An 18428-nucleotide genomic window follows, 5' to 3' on the forward strand; every position below is an offset into this window, starting at 1 on the left:
CTTGGAAAAAGATTAGTGTTCGTCTGTCTGCTCGCAGTCAGTGTGGAGTCTAACATCAGCATATGGTGGAATTATGGCACATAATGAAACACATCCCTTTTTGGAGATACTAAAATCATTTAATCTCGGTGAGTGTATCTGTGTTTGTTTCTTGTGAAGATCGAGGAAGCATTTCCCAAAGCTTCTTGTCAGAGTAACATGTATTATTGTAAAATGCAGACATAATAGTTCTTCAATTGATACAACAACTTCTGTTTTCTCTTAAAACTCTGTTTTGCCTCTGAAACTGGCCTCCCCAAGACTTCTGACACTCATTATTTTCAGACTGATGTCTCTGCATTTTGAAAATCGACAAATGAGTTCTGCATAAGCAAGTTTAGGTCGAAAATATATTAAATTGAAATGATAAAATACACCATCCTGTCAAAACAGTTTGTATGACTCACATATTTGGAACAAATTTCCAGAAAACCACTTACTTACTCTTTCAAATCATAGCTTAAAACCCTCCTGTTTGATTGCTATTAAGTTAAATTTGAAGCTTTTCATTTATATTCATCATTGCACTGTAACCTTTTCTCCCCCTGTGACTTCTGTTTTACGCTGTTTAGCAATTTTTTTATTTTCTATTTAATTTTCTTATCAAAAAATCCTTTTTTTCTTTTGATATCTTTCTATTTACGTAAAGCCTTGTTGTAAAAAGGTGAACATAAACATGTCTTGACCAACTTTTCGTGCCGAAATCAGGAAACTTTTATGGTCATTGTCCATTCACAGTACAGTACGACAACATTTCAGCAACAACGTGTCAATCGAATGATAAAAAGTTATTTTTTTTATGCCTCAAACCAACGATCTTGCCAGTTTGTGCTTCAACTCAGTGATACATAGACAGCAAACCCACACGCAGGTATGATGTAAGATTTTATATAACATTGTGCCCAGTATAGCAGCGTCCAGCAATAAAAAATCAATAGACAGAACAAAACTCCCTGAAACAAATCTGCCACTTATGAGATCTACTTCAGCTGATGCAACTGCTCCTTCTCTATGCTAATAACATTTTGTTTCTAACTTGAAATGCAGCTGAATCCTGGGAAATAACCTCCCCCATTTTTAGAACGACACAGTGCATCCTGCCTCACATTCTACTAAACATTTCCAACCTTTATTTTGATCCCTCAGTACTTCCCCTTTTCTGACAGTCCGCATTGATATTTTTTTCCTTTGCAGGCGATATGATTCTCGCCTTCTGTTTATCTGTGCTTGTGGGCCTGCTGCTGGGTGCTTTGGTCTACGTCCTTTTGACCTGGGCATCCAGGCGCACAGCCACCGCCAGGATCACCAGGCGCTCTAAAAAGAGATCTGGCACTTCACAAGCAAACAACCCCATGAGCAGCCAGCTGGGCCTCTACAGAAGCACTTTTCTCAGCGTCTACAGGCAGCCCTCTCTGGAGCCGGTGGGCCCTCTGGGGAGTAAGCCTGCCGTAGAGGCCTCCACCTTTCGCCCACTGCCCAAGAGAAACAGGGCCGGCCTGGACATGGGCGAGGACACTCAGGTCACCACACCTGAGGACACGGCAGCTTCAAAGTCATCGGACTCAGCATGCCTCGTGCCAAACAAGAGACATTCCTTCTGGTTGGGCAGCAATGGACTTAAGGGTTTCCTGCCCTCGCAGACACCCCCTCCTGCATACGACAGTGTCATCCACGCCTTTGAAGAGACTTGCACATGAATCTGTCTTCATAAATACCACAACAACTGAAAAAGGAGAACATTGTGGGATTGGACGGGACTTTTCTGCCTGTGTTGCGCTCTTAATGAGCGTTTCCTGCCTATTGAGGGACAAGAACTTCTGTGACACTTTTCAGTCTAAAGCAGCGTTTCCTTAACTGCATCTCTGTTAATCGATTAGTGTTTTATCTATAGAATGTCACAAAATAAGTCTTGTTCTGTCCAAAACCCAACGTATTCAATGTACAATGATATAAAATAGAGGCAAGCAGTAAAAATGCTAATGCTGCAGAAGATGGAACAAGCAAGCGTTTGGCATTTTTTCATGAAAAATTACTCAAACGATTAATCGACTAATTATTGCAGCTCTAATACAGTTGTTTGTGACCATTGCCGAGCATCTCATGAGCCATGATGTAGTCCACCAGTAATGAGAGGCTGGTGGTAAAGAGAGTCTGACGGTGGATTTCACTCTGATGACATGAAGCTGAGGGAAACACTGTGTGCTAGATAGTTATATTATCCAGTATCACAATAAAGATTTAATCATGATTTTAATCCAGTTCTTGTGGCTTTGTGTAAAAAAAGAAGAAGCAGAAATCAGTTTATTTATATAACATGAGTTAATCTAATGTCATAGGCTACTTATGTGAAATGGAGGAAAGTTATTGGGCAATCAGCTATCTAATTAATAATAATTAACACTCTGGCAGGAAGGTAGGACAGCCGGTCAACACATTAAGGTCTTGTGTCAAGAATGTCTCTTCAACTTGCTGTGCAAAGATGGGGTGCGCCGTGTGAGGTTGCCATTATGAAAGAAACCCCCTTTTGAGGTGCAGCAATAATTCCGATACTGATTACAGTAGCCGGTGGACCAGACTCGATGTGAAAATGAAGAGATTTTTGCTTAAACTGTACATACTTATCTCCAGTGATTTTTGACAGGCCTATTAGCTCTACTGGTGCTGTCTTTTTAGCCGGAATTGAAGTTCGGGGTCCATTTTCCGTGCTACCTGCCTCATGGCAACCCGCTTTAAAGCCACAACCCCGAAGTGCGCCAGCGGAAAAGCGCCTGGCAACACGACCGCACTGTGCGCCGACTGCCTCCGGATTAACGTTGTCACAGTCGTGTCAGGTACGTACAGCTGCATCATCTTTGTCCATATAACCTCTCTGATGAGAGCATTTCTTCATCCTCCACCGCTGCCCATTGCTCTCGTCAGCAGTGTTTAATTCGGACTGCTGCATGCGGTCAGATGCGCTACAAGCCGCGTTTGAATGAAAGATGGAATTGATGGAATATGTAATATAGTGAGAGACCTTCACAGAGACGGTGATCCATCTTTTTTACTTCGACTTTAATTGGATGCTGTTAATCTACATTCTTCAAAGCAAGAGGCAAACTGTTTTTAACCGCTGTTTTATTGAAATCTTGCTGTTTTATCCTTATTATCTGCATTGGAATAGGTTAATGGTGTGTTTTTTCAGGTGGAAATTGGAATATAAGAGTTCACATCCTTGCCTGGCTGCTCCGGTGTTTGACGTAAAATAGGAAGAAAGGACAGTATCAGTACCCATGGAGACTGCCTAGTGCACTGATCTCCAATGCAGTGTTGCTGTTGCATAGAGACTGAGAAAACTGTGAATTTCAAGGTTGATGCACTGAATGACAACGCGGCTATTTTAAGCAAGAGCCCCCTCTCTCTAGCTCTCCCTTACATTATCTTACTTGTTGAATGAAGCTGGTTTTATTCGCCTTTTTCTTCTTCATTACAACAGGATTACACAACTCTCCAGAGCCACACGAGGAAGGCATGGGGTGGGCCACTGCCATCAAAGAACCCTCACACCATCTCACGGACAACTCTGAAGTGCAGAGCTGCTCGATTTAAGTGAATGCAGGGCTGGACAGTATCTGGCTGTATGATGCATTTCACTTCCCCTTAGATTTTGTTGCAAGCACGAAGAGCAGAGCAGCCATTACCCTTCAGTGCATCCTCTGAATGGAAATATGGACACCTTCAATGGAGGAATTTTGACTCAACATGCCCAGGAACTATGAGGTATGTCGAATTTCAGTCATATTAGACACTAATCTTGCAGCCATTGGCCATTTTCTAAAATATTGCTGTACAATCTACTTCCCAGTGTGCCGGCCAGTATAAACTCATTCTGTGCAGCAAAATATCATTCAGATTCACAAAAGGTGATTTTAAATTGTAGAGGAGATCCCACAGTTTCCAAAGATACCAAGTAAGTCATGCTAATATTTGTGAAATGTGTTACACAAGACATGAAGAATGTATTTTATGGAATTGTGCAGCTGAAACATGGAGTCCTGGGTTTGGCCATTTTACTCAGTGTAATCATGATGTAGCTGCAATGAAGAGATGAAACAGTGAGACAGAGAATATGACATTTTAACGACCATAAAACTCCTAAAGCTGTATGTTAAAGGGTTAAGTGTAAGTGGACAAACCCTTACAGTCAGTACTTTGGCCACACCTGATTTTAAGGTGCACACAATTACCAGTCGCTTCTTTTTAGTAGCATATTGGCTCCTTTTCAGTCATTATTATTAATGCCTTATTCTGGGGTTTGGATAACAGTTTTTGAGATTGTAATTCACGTGTAACAACTTCCCTACTTACCATCAATTAGCAGTAATTAGGAGGTTATTGAGGAAAAAGTCTTATTAGTTAATGGTTAATGTCTTAGTAGTTGTAGAATATGATAATTCAGAATAAGGCATTTATAAGTGCTTTTTAGTGACTAATAAAGAGTCAATATGCTTCTAATATGCATGCTGATAAACAGCTAGCTAATGGTGAATATGTGTGTACTATTTTTGTTGGGAAATTCACCTTTTTTCCACTGTAAAATATACATGTGAGCCCTTTAGGACAGTCCAGGAAGTCCAGTCTCAGTAGATTTTGGACAAGGTTGGAAATGGGTGCGCTCAGTCGCGGCTGTAACTAACCTAAGTGAACAAAGCCAGCACTGGGGAAACCGACTTTAAAATGTTGCCAACAATCTGAAAAGTTCTCCAAATAGAATATCCAGAATAATTCAGTAATGTGGTTTGTGAATGGTTTGCGAATCTGTACCGTGGACTGTTTAAATTAGATTCAGTCAGTGATCTGCACAAATAGAAGACAGACTGTAGGTATGATGTCATCTGGAGCCGCTCCATACACAGTGAATAATAGAACAACAGCTAGAACACTATGAGCAGCAGCCATGGTGATTGCACTGCTTTAAGGGCACATTTAGTGATTCACTGCTGCGAGCTCTGTCCACTCAAAAGGAAGCTCATTTGGATGGAGCATCTTAAACTTGTTTCAGCCACAAATTTGATGCCTGTGAAGTAGCTCAGTAAGGTGACACCAACTGGTGTGGGCACTGTAGGTGTTGCCTATGTTTTATATGTGATTGATGGGTCTTCTTTTATGGTGGGGTGTTCTGTAACTGTTACACCTTTAGGCAGCAGAGTTTTAATGTTAAAGCCCTTCACCTGATCAATTTCATTCGTCTTAATGAGCCTTGTCTTGCTAACCTGTGTATGGAAAGCTATACGTTTCATTTATTGACAAAACAGTCTCACCACAAGGTTCATTTAGTGGCTGAGAGTTTGTCTACATGGAATTGTAGATGTTTCTGTCTCTTTTTTTGCATTTTAAAGGCTTTTTGTTGCTAAAATAGCTGAACATGAAAGTTCCCTCTTGACCTTGGACACAGAATAATCTCACCACAGCCAAAAAATGAACTTTCAATCCCAGCTTTTTCATGGTTTGCTTTACTGCACATCTCGTAAAACTTGTCCGCATTGTTGGCGCTAATGGATTCCCTGAGTAACCACAACCCAGCTTCCTGATGACCATTTCCACAGTACACCACCCAAAATGTCCTGAACATCAACAGAAGCCTGGTTTAAGTAAATGTGTGCTCTCAGAGGGACACAAACTGATAATGCGCATTGATTCTGGCTTTATGATGAGATGAAAAAGTTGTGCATTGAAGCTTCAACTTGCCTCTTCCTCTGCTTTACCAGCCTGGTCACTCAGTAGGGATGTTGGCTGCCGTGGAACATGGTCCCATCCTCTGCAGCGACTCCAACATCCTCTGCCTTTCGTGGAAAGGCCGGGTCCCCAAGAGCGAAAAAGACAAGCCGGTGTGCCGGAGACGGTACTATGAGGAGGGCTGGCTCGCCACAGGGAACGGGAGAGGAGTTGTTGGCGTGACGTTTACATCGAGTCACTGCAGGAGGGACAGAACTACACCTCAGAGAATCAATTTTAACCTGCGAGGACACAACAGCGAGGTGTGGTCTTTACTATACCACTATAACTTTTCTTTCATTCCATCATTTTTCAAGTAAGTAAGTACTTTAATTGTTGCTGCAGCAAAGAGTGCTCCAGGTAGGCTGAATCAAGAGTTCAGCGTATCAATAACTGTAGAGCAAACAAAGGTAAAATAGAAATACGGCTAACAATTGCAACTATTTAATACAAAACTGGAAACATAATGGAAAGTATGCAATAGTCTGGCATACCATGGACACAAAGGCGCATTTACGTGCTGAGAAAAAAAATATGCATGCAATATTAAAATGTGGTGTAGAAAATATGCACTAAACGATATTTATTTGCTTCTGTTGTATGCAGTATAAATCAGCTGAGAAAAATAAGACACAAAGAAAAGAAATTAATTCAGAGCATATGTAGATGAGTAAAATACGCAAAACATCCACTGTAATACGTTCTGTCTTGGCATTCTTTTAGCTCATCAAATACATCCAATTGGTAGCTTCAGATAACATCAGTGTTATGTCTGTATATTCTCTGCATGCTGACTTTCCTTCCAACTGCAGTGGACAAAAATACTTTTTTAAGCATTGTGCTCGCGCTGTGTATTAATCATGAATGCTTCTCTGTGTGGAAGGCCACCTGTGTTGGCAAAAAATAGTAATAGTGCTCTCGGGCGTTTGCAGGTTGTCTTGGTGCGTTGGAATGAACCCTTTCAGAAGCTCGCCACCTGTGATATGGAAGGAGGTATTTTTGTATGGATCCAGTATGAAGGAAGATGGTCTGTAGAATTAGTGAACGACAGAGGAGCACAGGTAGACACTTCTCCTGCTATCTCCTAACATTATACACATAAGATTATACAGGACATCTGATGTAGAACTGATGACAGAGCAAGCACTAAAGCTGTATTTTGATGGCCGTGTCCTGAAAATGTCTTGAAGGTGATCATATCTTTCCTCCAGGTGAGTGACTTCACTTGGTCGCACGATGGCACTCAAGCGCTCATCGCGTACCGGGATGGCTTCGTGCTGGTCGGCTCGGTCAGCGGACAAAGACACTGGTCCTCCGAGATTAACCTGGAGAGTCAAATCACCTGTGGCATCTGGACTCCCGATGATCAACAGGTGCACGTTGTCTTTTTGCATTGTTGAAAGTTTATTTCTGTCATCAAACATTAAAAAAAGCTGTCTTTAGTAAGAAAAATTACATCTGGGGTGAAGTAATGTCCTCTGGCTTCAAGTGCTATGTTGTATAATGTGTTTTTTTTAGAGCACTTTCTGCCAAGTAGAGCATTTTCAAACATTTCGTCTCTAAAAGTTTAATGCACAATGCCCCCTCAGGTCTTGTTTGGTACGGCAGACGGTCAGGTGATAGTGATGGACTGTCACGGACGAATGCTTGCCCACGTTCTCTTACACGAGTCCGATGGGATCGTGAGCATGTCCTGGAACTGCCCCGACTTCCTGGTCGAGGACAGCACAGAGAGCGACACAGACTCCGATGACAATATTCTGCCTTTAGGTACAAACTCCCACTGCTCGTATGACAGCTTGTTGCCTTCTGTTGGCCGCGGAAAGCTGATGTACTTACTTTGCTTTGCTCCTCCAAGTGCGCAGAGTCAAGCCTCTGTTGACCGTCACCTTCTTATCAGGAGACATCAGTTTAATGAACAACTACGATGACCTCTCTCCTGCTGTAATTCGCTCAGGGCTGAAAGGTACAAAAATCCGTGTTCCACTGTGACATTTAAAAGTACATTCAATGCTCATTTGACCCATTACACATGAGGCGTTTGCACCCCTTCCGTCCACAGACGTTGAGGCGCAGTGGTGCTCGCAGGGAGACCTCCTGGCTGTGGCCGGCATGGAGAGACACGGGCTTCCCGCCGAGTCGGCCTGCGCGTCCATCATGAGGAACGCCCTTGTTAAGTTCTATAATGTCCAAGGAGAACACATCTACACCTTGGAAACACCGGCACAGGTTAGTCCCATATGCGCTGAGGGATACAGGAAAACAAATGGATAAAATATTTAATAACCAAAAGACCTTCAGTTTTTTTTTAAGCATTAAAATATTATATTAATTTATCTAATTTGTGTCAATTAAACTGGACTGCAAGGCAATGAGAAGTCAGTCTTTCTTTGAGAAACCTGACTCATTATTTGTATGTTATGCCTATTAATTAAAAATTAAATTGTAATGTGACCACAAAAAGTAGATAATACATATATTGTTTATCATGCACTATATTTCTCAGCGCTGGAACAGCTTTAACATTGTCATTGTTAGAGGCCTGGGTCCCATTTGAGTCACTGCTACTTAAAATACACTTGTGGCACTGCAGTGAGAAACAATGGTAAAAAGGTCCTTCAGATGTTAACCTTTCCAAAAGAGTCTTCAGGCTTTATTCAGAACAGTTTTGCCGAGACGGAGAGTTGCACTTTGCAGTGTGTGCGTGTTTTTCAGTCACTAATCGGTGATTCATTTCTACTGCACTTTTCAAAACAAAAGCACTTCACAGTTAAGCGCTTGAATATAACGGGTAAATAATAGCAGAACAGATAAAGAAATGAGAGAAATGAGTGCAACAACTGACTGAAAATTGAGAATCCCGTAGATAGATAGGGTACTTCATAGTCTCAAAGGGAAACTGCAGCATTAAAGCAGCAACTACACATGAACAAATTACAAGATAGAGTAAATTAAATCTAAAGATAAAAAGTACAATAAGATAAACAAACCCCCTGAGAACTCTAACTGTAATATGTACTGATTATATATTATACAATGATAGTAACAGACTGTAATATCAATGGATATCGAATATTGATATTGCCTAAACGTATATACAGTAAGGTGCAGAACTGTTCTTCAATGTATTAACTGTGCACTTAATAATAACAGTATGTGAATTTTACACTGTAAATGCAATGTATAAAGGTTGTTATTTTGAGCATCTCAAGTGCAAATGAAAGATTAACAGCAGTCATGTAAGAGATGTGATGAAGTGTCCTTGTTATGAGTGAGCGAATGCTTCACTGCCAGTGTTAATTGTGGACTGCTGTAGAAATTGATGGTGGATAACTGTTTTGCAGAGGCCCATCACCACCATCTGTTGGGGTCACAGAGACTCTCGTCTGTTCCTTGCATGTGGACCGGCACTGTACGTGGTGCGCGTGGAGCACAGGGTGGCCAGCCTCCAACTTTTATGCCAGCAGGGCATCGCCAGCGCCCTGCGAGAGGAGAAAGACGTGGGCAAGCTGAACATGCCCTCGCTGCTCTGCTCTTATGTCACCACTGCTTTCATTCCCACCATCAAGGTGCATTGATCCTTAATGAATTGCTGTGCAGAAACAGTCGTAAGGCAGCTTCTTTTGCACTGTGATAATGCAAAACTGCTGACTGAAACATGTTTTTGCGTTTGAGCGTCCAGCAGTTATACAGCCCTTTCCTCTCTTTGTTCTAGCCCCCAATCCCTGACCCCAACAACATCCGTGACTTTGTCAGCTATCCCACAGCTGGGAATGAGAGGCTCCACTGCACCATGAAGAGGGCAGAGGACAGCCCTGAGGCAGGCGGACCCTGCTACACTCTGTACCTGGAATATTTAGGAGGGCTGGTGCCTATTCTCAAAGGAAGGCGCATCAGTAAACTGCGGCCCGAGTTCGTCATCATGGATCCGAAAACGGACAGCAAAGCAGGTGGGCTTTTGACTATATAGAATATGGTCAGTGTCAGTGGCTCCGGCTGTCGCCTCCTTGGCAGCGTCTGACTCCGCCAAACTTCCTGCTAATCCAAAAAAGGGTAAAGAGGTGGAGCGTGGGTGGAGGTATGAAGTCTGGTTGCTGAAATCTAGCAGCTAGCTAGCACTCAGAGCAACCATGCTTGTAATTTTGCAGAACTTAACTTAATATGATTTAAATGAGTGAGTTCAATTCAGAAAGTTGTGTCATGAACGAGGACGTTAACTATAGAGACCAAAACCATTTTTGTACCATTTTGTAAGCATGTTTATTTTTGCTGTGAATTTGGCCATATGGGGGTCTATGGGGAGTGACTCGCTTTTGGTGCCAGTAGACAAAAAATTAAATCACCTCTAAATATGACTAATTAACATGTTGTATCTTGTGTGTTTAGTCTGTCCACAAACAGAAATGTAAAAAACGACAAGCTGGCGGAGCTGCCATGACAACAAGATTCAGATTCAGGAAAACTTTATTGATCCCCACAGGGAAATTGCATAACAAGAGAGGGATTTCAATGCAGAAATACTCTTAGACACTAGAAAATGTTTTACATATTTGACAGACACCAAGAGACACGTCTTGATAAATGCAGTTTTGTATCTGTGTGCGTTTAATTTTGGACAGAGCCATGCTAGCTGTTCCCCCTGCTTCTCACTAATTGGCTGCTAGCTGTAGCTGTAATATCTAATGGACAGACATTAGAGTGTTATCTGTCTTTTCATCTAACTAATGGCAAAAAAAGTGGCTATTTTAATTGACTTGGCGTATTTCCCAGAATGTTCTTTAAAATGGATTATGAGCCTTGAAATACTGATGAAGCGAGCAGCTGAAGAAAAAAACAGCAGACTTAGCAGATGGGCCAAAAGGTCAGAAATGTTTGTTCTTTGTCATCTTGAAATGAAAATCTGCACCTGCTTCATTTCTTTAAACTTGTGCTCTGTTTTAAAATGCTTTGCATATTCATGTGGTGTGCCATCATTCACCTTGAGTCAGAACAAATGCAGACTCTGGTGATGACTGCTCATCTCTGATGTAACATAGTCTGAGGCTTGCTACGGGAATATCGTGTACTATGACCTGGCTGCTCTCGGGTTGCATGTAGCCTGTGGTCCCACCAAAAGTTTACTAATGTTCTTTTTGCAGGGTTAGTTTAATGCCATGTTAGTACATATGAGGAGTCAGTTCAAACTGGCCTTTTCATTCTGTTTTGTTTTTTCCAGAGGAGGTGTGTGTTAATCCCATGATCTCATACACTGACAGCTGCAACTGCTCTGACTCCAGTGACATTGAGTTAAGCGATGAGTGGGTCGGGAAGAAGTCACCAAAGTTATCCCGAGGAAACAGGTCACCCAAACTCTACATGTCAGAAATTACATAAATGAGCTCCTTTTTTCCACAAGCTACGCAGGCCTGAGCCACAGAGCGTTTGCAGATACTTTTTGTAGCCTTTGTTTCACCGTGCTAACCGAGTTCATGACTGGAATTAATCACAAAAACTGAAAATGTCACGTTTCAAAAAGATCATTTACCCTTTTATTTCAAAGGATGAACATGGAATTGAGAAAATCTCCCAAACTGTCACGCGCCAATCAGGAAGGCCAACGGTCGCCACGGTTACCAACAAAGAAGCCTCCAGTTCGCTCTCCCAGTCTGACACGGCGAGAGTTCTCAATGGATGGGATCACTGAGGTATGAATCTGCATTAACCACTAATGGTCCTGTAGCACTGGCATTTGTCTTTAAATGATGAATCTGGGAAAAAAAGGGAAATACTGTTTGTACTCAAATTATCTCACCTAGAATGTTCCTCTATTTGTAACTTCTTTAACATCAAAAACAAAAGAAATGGAAAGAAAAACATTCTATTATATTAATGCAATTTTCTGTCTTACTACCTGATGTATCACACCTGTAGGCCGCTCCTATGTCATTTCTTTGTCGCTCTCGTTTTTATTTCCATATCTTCTCCCTCAAAGCACAACTACCTCGCTCAAGTCACATCCAACATTTGGGGGACAAAATTCAAAATTGTTGGCCTCGCCTCTTTCCTCCCCGCCAATCTCGGTGCAGGTAAATGTCCCAAAAGCAAGTCATAAGCATCATGTTGACCCTTCCGCTGAATTTAACAGTCACCATGACTTTCTTCTGTGTTTCAGTGATCTATAAGACAAGTTTGCTTCATCTGCAGCCGAGACAGATGACGATCTACCTTCCAGAAGTGCGAAAGATTTCTCATGACTTTATGAGCCTGCCTGTGTTTAACCCCAATGTGTTCAGTGAGGATGAGGATGACTTACCAGGTGTGTATGAATTAATTAAAGCATAATGTTATCAGTTCAGAACATTAAGTTAATTGCATTCAGTTTTAATGCACCTGACTCAGTTTTTGCATGTATCTCTCCTCTCTCCTTTTTTTTTTTTTGAAGTAATGGGGCCTTCTGGAGTGGCAGGAGAAAATCCTCCCTGTACAGTCAACATTCCCATTGCTCCCATCCACAGTCCAGCTCAGGCCATGTCTCCAACTCAGAGTATTGGCCTGGTCCAGTCTCTTCTGGCCAATCAGAATATTCAGCTTGATGTCCTGACCAACCCTACAGCCACTGCAGCAGCTGCAGCTGCAGCTGCAGCAGCTTCTGTCCCTGTTAGTGATCACGGGCAGGATGCAGTTGCAACACCGTACCCAGTGCCAACTCGGTACTCAAACCCTGGTCAGGTGATTTTCAACGGGCTGGAGATGGGTCCTCTTCTTCCTGGTACTCTTCCTCCCCCACCTCCACCTCACCATCTCCCACCGCAGCCTCACCCGCAGCGCTCTCATTCACAGCAGCCTCGCCAACAGCAGTCCAAGCAGTCACAACAAATGCAGACACAGCAGCAGCAGAAAATTCATCATCATCAACAACAGCAGCAACAGCAGCAGCAGCAGCAGGTGCAGCAGCAGCAGCACCATCATCAGTCCCAATCACAGCAGCAACAACAGCAGCAATTACAGCAGCAACATCAACAGCTACAGCAGCTTCACCACCAGCAGGCGCTCCATCAACAGCAGCAGCAACATCAACAACACCAGGTGCAGCAGCACCAACAAATACCACAAAATCAACAGCAGGTGACTCCCCAACAATTTCAGCAGCATCAAATCCAGCAGCAGCAGCAGCAGATGCAGCTGCAGCATGAGCAGATGCAGCAGCAGCAGCAGCAGATGCAGCAGCAACAGCAGCAAATCCGGCAACAGATCCAGGAGATGAGGCAGCAGCAGCAGCAGCTCCAGCAGCAGCACCAGCAGATCCAGCAACAACATCAGCAGATGCAGAGGCAGCACCAACAAATGCAGCAGCAGCTGAAGATGCAGATGACGCTGCCTCCTCCTCCAACTGGCTATCCAACCATTTCTTTACAACAGATTCATCTCCTGCCTCAGATTCTTCCTCCTACCACTGAGCCTGGCCTCAGCAGGGGGGAGCATGGGCACACTCTCAAGCCAAGTCTGCCGCGGACTTTGCCTCCCTTCACTGACATGGATGGATCTGTGGAGATCCAGATGAGGAAGGTTAACCCTCCTCCTCCATACCCAGGCACCGTAGTGTCTGCAGCTGCAGCTACGGCCGCCACTGCGCCTCAAACTCTTGTCACAAACTGTGACAGCCCAAGCGTCCTGGCACCAGACCCCTGCCTCAAGAAGGATGAATTTTTGCTTCACCCTGTCACTTTGCAGTACCCAACGCCTCTGGGGTACGAAAGGATCACGACCTTTGACAGCAGTGGCAACGTGGAGGAGGTTTGTCGGCCACGCAGGCGCCTCATCCGCAATCAAAATGCATACGCTGTCCATGGCTCCGCCACGCTCAAAGTCACTTCCTCTGAGAATAAAAAAATTCAGCTTCCCTACAGCTCAGCAACATTGAGTCGTCTCTCTGTCCCTCGATACTCAATACCTAGCGGGGACCCTCCTCCTTACCCCGATCCAGCCAATCAAGTAAATTCCACACTTCCTCCTCCCCAGAGAATTGATAGCAGTCTGATTCATGCCACTCTGCGTCGTGACCGCAGGGATGTGGGACTGAAAGTGCCACAGATGATGGAAAGCTCAAGAACCCTTCCCTCCAAGGCTAAAATAAACAGTGCACTAGCACTTACCTACCAGCAGAGGGTGCCCACTGCATTGTACACATGCACACAGTGCAGCAGCAACAGCAGCAGCACCAGCGTCAGTGTCAGTGGTGGCGGAACTACAAGTAGTGGCATTGCAGGTGGGACGGTGGTGAGGCAGGACTTCCCACCAGGGAAAGGAGCACATCACAGCACCATTATTGTGCACTCCAAAGGTGCCTCACCCCTGGCCTCTCAGTCATCTTACAGTCTGCTGGGTGCTGTTGATAACAGCAGGGACAGAACGGTGTATGTAAACTCTGCCTTTACCGAAGATGAGACTTTAAATCAGCAGTGTCACCTCGAAAAATCCGTACGTCAGCTGACTCTTGGCGACGTCAGCTTGACAGTTAAACGCCCTCCGCCTTACCAGTGGGACGCCTCCACCACAGAGGAGTTCTGGCTCACCCCAGAACAAACCATGTTAGGTCCTCCACCAGGACCTCACAAACCACCTCCTCTCATCATCGGTCAAGCTCAGCACTTGGACATGACTCAGCTACCGTTTGTCCTCACGACTAAACCTCCAACCAGTCCGAGCACGAGCACACTCACTTTCCCATCAGGTTACCAGATATCCCTCTCGCCTTTTCCTCCAGGTGTGGCTCACAGCGGCCCTCCTCTTCAGACCTTACAGAACCCTCCACCACAGTGCTCTCCAAACGAAGTGGTTGCTTCAGTCCCTTTTGCTCAGCAGGACTCCAACTTGGTCTTGCCACCTGGCTATCCTCCAAATCTAGCTAACTTGGCCTGCTGCCAGCTCCCTCCAATGTATCCAGGAGCCAGCTCATGTGCCGGACTTCAGCTGCACCCTGTCAACCTTCACCCCTGGAACCCTTACCCCTGTCCCCCGCCCATGCAAGACCCTCCAGCACCTCCCCTCCCTACCAAAACTCATCAGATTTTAGAGAAGCCAATTCTATCACCACCTCCTCCTACTGCACCACCTCCACCGCCCCCTCTCCCTCCTCCTCCCCCACCTACTGAGCTGCCACCCTCCAAAAGTGCCACAGAGGATCTAGCAGAGTCTGCCAACAACTTTCCAGAGCCATCTTCCCTGAATGAAAGCCCTGTGCCACAGGAGTCAGAGCGCTTCAACAAGAAAAGCCGCAAAAGACTGGACAGCAGAGCCGAGGAGGCCAACATGCCGACCGTCTCTGAGGGCAAATCCAGAAAGGAAGGGCGCGCGCTCTCCGACTTCAACACTCTCATTTCCAGCCCAAGACTTGGCAGCAGAGAGAAGAAGAAACCCAAGGGCCAAAGAGAGCAGCTCAATAAAACAAAGAAGATGAGCAGGACCACAAATGAGTTCCAGGACAGCTCGGAGAGTGAGCCGGAGCTGTTCATTAGCGGCGATGAGCTCATGAACCAGAACCAGAGTAGTAAGAAGAGCTGGAAGAACAAGCGCAGCATGCGCATGGCGAGTGAGCTGGAGGAGATAAAGTGCCGCAAGGCAAATGAAAGAGAGGACCGTAGTCTGGGAAGCCAAGGATTTGTCTACGTTATGGCCAATAAGCAGCCACTGTGGAACGAAGCCACCCAAGTCTACCAGCTTGACTTTGGAGGACGAGTCACGCAGGAGTCAGCAAAGAACTTTCAAATTGAGCTGGATGGTAGACAGGTAGTGTGATAAGAGCTGATCAGTTAATCCATCTTTTTGTTGATGCGTGCAAAATGCAAATGTAAATGCAAGCTATTTTTACTCTCAAATATTCATTGTTTCCAGATTTTCAAATGTAATGATTGGCTTTAATCTGTAATGAAAATAATTGTTGGAAAAAGTTGTTGATATGTTGGTTATTACATGCTTTCTTCCTCTTTTCTTTCATTTGTAGGTGATGCAGTTTGGGCGAATTGACGGGAATGCCTATATCTTGGATTTCCAGTATCCTTTCTCAGCTGTGCAGGCATTCGCTGTGGCCTTGGCCAATGTCACTCAAAGGCTGAAGTGAAGTGGCTCTTTTGTGCTGCTGTAGACGAATTCGAAGAAAGAAGCCACAATGGCCTCACAGTCCAGCGTGTGAGCCTATAGCTGGGAAAATGTCGATGTGGTGGGGGCTCATTTTTTTAAAGAGGAGATAAATATACAAGTTGGTCTTGCACGTGCAGATTATTTACAGTCTGTTGAAGGCGAGGTCAGTCTAGGTCAGTGGTTATGGAGGCTAAACTAGTTCCTCCACCATTTCTAGTTCATATGTTGAATGTACTCAAGTTAATTTTATTTATTATTCAGATGTTATTTAGTGAAGTAACATAAATCATCAACCTTGCCTGGATAAACACAAGGTAAACTAAGTACATGCTGGATTGGATTTTAAAAGCAGTTTTGGTTTAGTACGAAATGTGGTGCCAAAGACTTCCCTCTCTAAATAATGGCTAATTCAATTAATACATATTTCATAAATGTTTATAATGACTGGTTGACTACATTATGAGGTATAATGGCATTCAAAATTGCCAATAAATTCTGACCAAGCCATACCATGTCTGATATGAACACTGCACTATTTTAATGCAGTTGTAAGTACATAGATAAGATTTTATCATGAATATGAAGCTGATTGTTCTTGGGTACCTTTAGTCATCATTCAAACCCCATTTGTTCCAGAGAATGATTGGATTTTTAGTCAGTTTCATTTGTTGAATGTCCTCTACATTACGTTCAGACTGCTGAACATGCAATCGAAGGATGTATTAATTCTGTAACTGCGACATGAAGAGTTGAGCACATAGTTTGTATTTTTTCTACTCATGATACTTCTATGAAGTGGTGCAATGAACATAAGCATAAATGCAAATCACATTCTTTTGGCCACAGTAGAGTAAATCATTATTCAGCCGTTAAGATCTGACATTTTTCATTTTTTCATGTGTAAATTTACACTTTTTTTTGCTTTTTTTCCCCTAAAAAACTCCTCTCAATGGTCACTTGTGGTCAACAGTAACTTAATGTGTACCAAATACAGCCAAGTAGCCAAATGCATTTGGCTGACAGGAAGCTAGTGGGGAAGATGGTAGAAAATGGTCCCATCCCCACAAAGAAAGACCTGCATAAACACTGAGGTCCTCTCCGTGAATCTCTAACTTGGTTGGCTCTGTGTTGTTTTCAGTGAGTGTTTATGATGCTACTACATCAGTAGTTTGCCTCGTTGGAAATCAGTGCTGCTTTAGATAGATAGAGCTTGTGTGCAATAATGCTACTACATAGACCTGATGTTGTACCTGCAAAAAGAAAATACAAAGCTGCTTGCACTGTGTATTTAGGAAATGACTTAACATCATTAAATGCTTAGAAAATTGTGCTTATATGTTGCTAATTTCAGTAATTTTGTATTTCACCTTTGCTTTAACATGGTACCAAGAGTTATTTTGATGTTACACTTGTAGAAAAAAAAGAGTGAGAGCAAAAAAACTTGCAACATATTAAGTTGTTAAGATTAACCGTTAGTAGGAGTGAATTTCATGTAGATTTGGTGCTAATGTATAAAGAAACAAATGTGGAAATGTCTGGACATGTGTCATTTGCTAATAGAGGGTTATTTTAAAGTATATGAATAGAGTATTTTGAGAGAGGTTACAGGAAATTGAGTGCAGAGAGTTTCCATCTAACAGCTTTTTATTTAATGCTGCTTCAGAGACTTCAGCGACAGCGTGCGCCAGTTATCAGCAATGCTGCTGAATGAATAGTTGGTTGCCTGATTTTTTTTTCTCTTACTTTGTGAAGGAAACAAATATGATATGACCATAGGTTTACATGGACCTATAGGCTGGCCAAAATCTAATAAAAACACATTGTTCCAAATGTTTTTGCTGTTATGTTTAATTTCCAGTTTGGCTCTTTCACCCCTGTTGCAAAGTTATTGATCCTGGGAGCCCACACCATATATAATTAGTATTATTAGTATATACTATGTAAGTATGACGTAAATTAACCACTTATTTAATAATATTGACAGTTTGACACTTGAAGGCTGTTCTCACATCCATTGATGAAAGTATGCATTTTCTCTGAAAGTCTGATTAAGCTTATTTATGACATTACAGAATGTGGAAGCCAGTCCTGGTCCAATATTCATTGTCCACAAGCATGACATGGAAACCTGAAGCCTCCAGTGCACGTAGACCGAGACTGGACTTTACAGTGAGGTCGGATATATCTTATGTCCAACAGTGTAACTTGTGAAATGAAATATACTGGCGTATTCATATTTTCTGGAATTGGGAAAAGCCATTTCAGTCACACAGTAGACAGTTTTTATGTACCCCTTAATACATGTTTGGAGGTGATATTTGATTTTCATTTGATTATTTTTATAGATATTAAATTAATCTCTTGTCAAATTTGCAAACATAAGTGGTAATTTGTAGTCATGATTAGTGTTGTGTAATATAAAACATGTGTTTCCTAAACCATTATTATTTCATTAAAACTCCCATACCAATGAAAACCATATCATTATGATAAAAAACCCATAGAAAACTAATGATAAT

The 18428-nt window shown here is 43.0% G+C and overlaps 2 protein-coding genes across 3 annotated transcripts; both read left to right on the forward strand.

Moving 5' to 3' along the window:
- Nucleotides 1-2236, forward strand: myct1b (myc target 1b). Its single transcript, XM_041954525.1, has 2 exons — nucleotides 1-128; nucleotides 1234-2236. The coding sequence occupies exons 1-2, from the start codon at nucleotides 74-76 to the stop codon at nucleotides 1734-1736; spliced, it is 558 nt and encodes a 185-aa protein (XP_041810459.1). The 5' UTR covers nucleotides 1-73; the 3' UTR covers nucleotides 1737-2236.
- Nucleotides 2237-5804: 3568 nt separating this feature from the next.
- On the forward strand, nucleotides 5805-15889 carry tulp4b (TUB like protein 4b). 2 transcript variants are annotated; one of them, XM_041954284.1, is made up of 16 exons: nucleotides 5805-6056; nucleotides 6726-6854; nucleotides 7005-7166; nucleotides 7383-7590; nucleotides 7652-7759; nucleotides 7856-8022; nucleotides 9138-9362; nucleotides 9509-9743; nucleotides 11009-11150; nucleotides 11333-11477; nucleotides 11765-11858; nucleotides 11945-12088; nucleotides 12215-12629; nucleotides 13275-13993; nucleotides 14072-15558; nucleotides 15773-15889. In XM_041954284.1, exons 1-16 carry the CDS (start codon nucleotides 5805-5807, stop codon nucleotides 15887-15889), a joined length of 4749 nt encoding a protein of 1582 aa, XP_041810218.1. The 2 variants fall into 2 exon arrangements, with proteins under 2 accessions (XP_041810218.1, XP_041810217.1); XM_041954283.1 differs by having other exon boundaries at nucleotides 12215-12611; nucleotides 13245-15558.
- The last annotated feature ends 2539 nt before the right edge of the window (nucleotides 15890-18428 follow it).

Source organism: Chelmon rostratus, chromosome 15 (genome assembly GCF_017976325.1).
Source record: "Chelmon rostratus isolate fCheRos1 chromosome 15, fCheRos1.pri, whole genome shotgun sequence".
Lineage (NCBI taxonomy): Eukaryota > Metazoa > Chordata > Actinopteri > Chaetodontiformes > Chaetodontidae > Chelmon > Chelmon rostratus.

Coding starts and splice junctions, on each gene's coding strand:
- myct1b (XM_041954525.1), top strand. CDS start 74: ATGGCACATAATGAAACACATCCCTTTTTGGAGATACTAAAATCATTT. Junction 129..1,233: donor ACTAAAATCATTTAATCTCG/GTGAGTGTATCT, acceptor TTTCCTTTGCAG/GCGATATGATTCTCGCCTTC.
- tulp4b (XM_041954283.1), top strand. CDS start 5,805: ATGTTGGCTGCCGTGGAACATGGTCCCATCCTCTGCAGCGACTCCAAC. Junction 6,855..7,004: donor TGAACGACAGAGGAGCACAG/GTAGACACTTCT, acceptor TCTTTCCTCCAG/GTGAGTGACTTCACTTGGTC. Junction 12,089..12,214: donor GGATGAGGATGACTTACCAG/GTGTGTATGAAT, acceptor TTTTTTTTGAAG/TAATGGGGCCTTCTGGAGTG.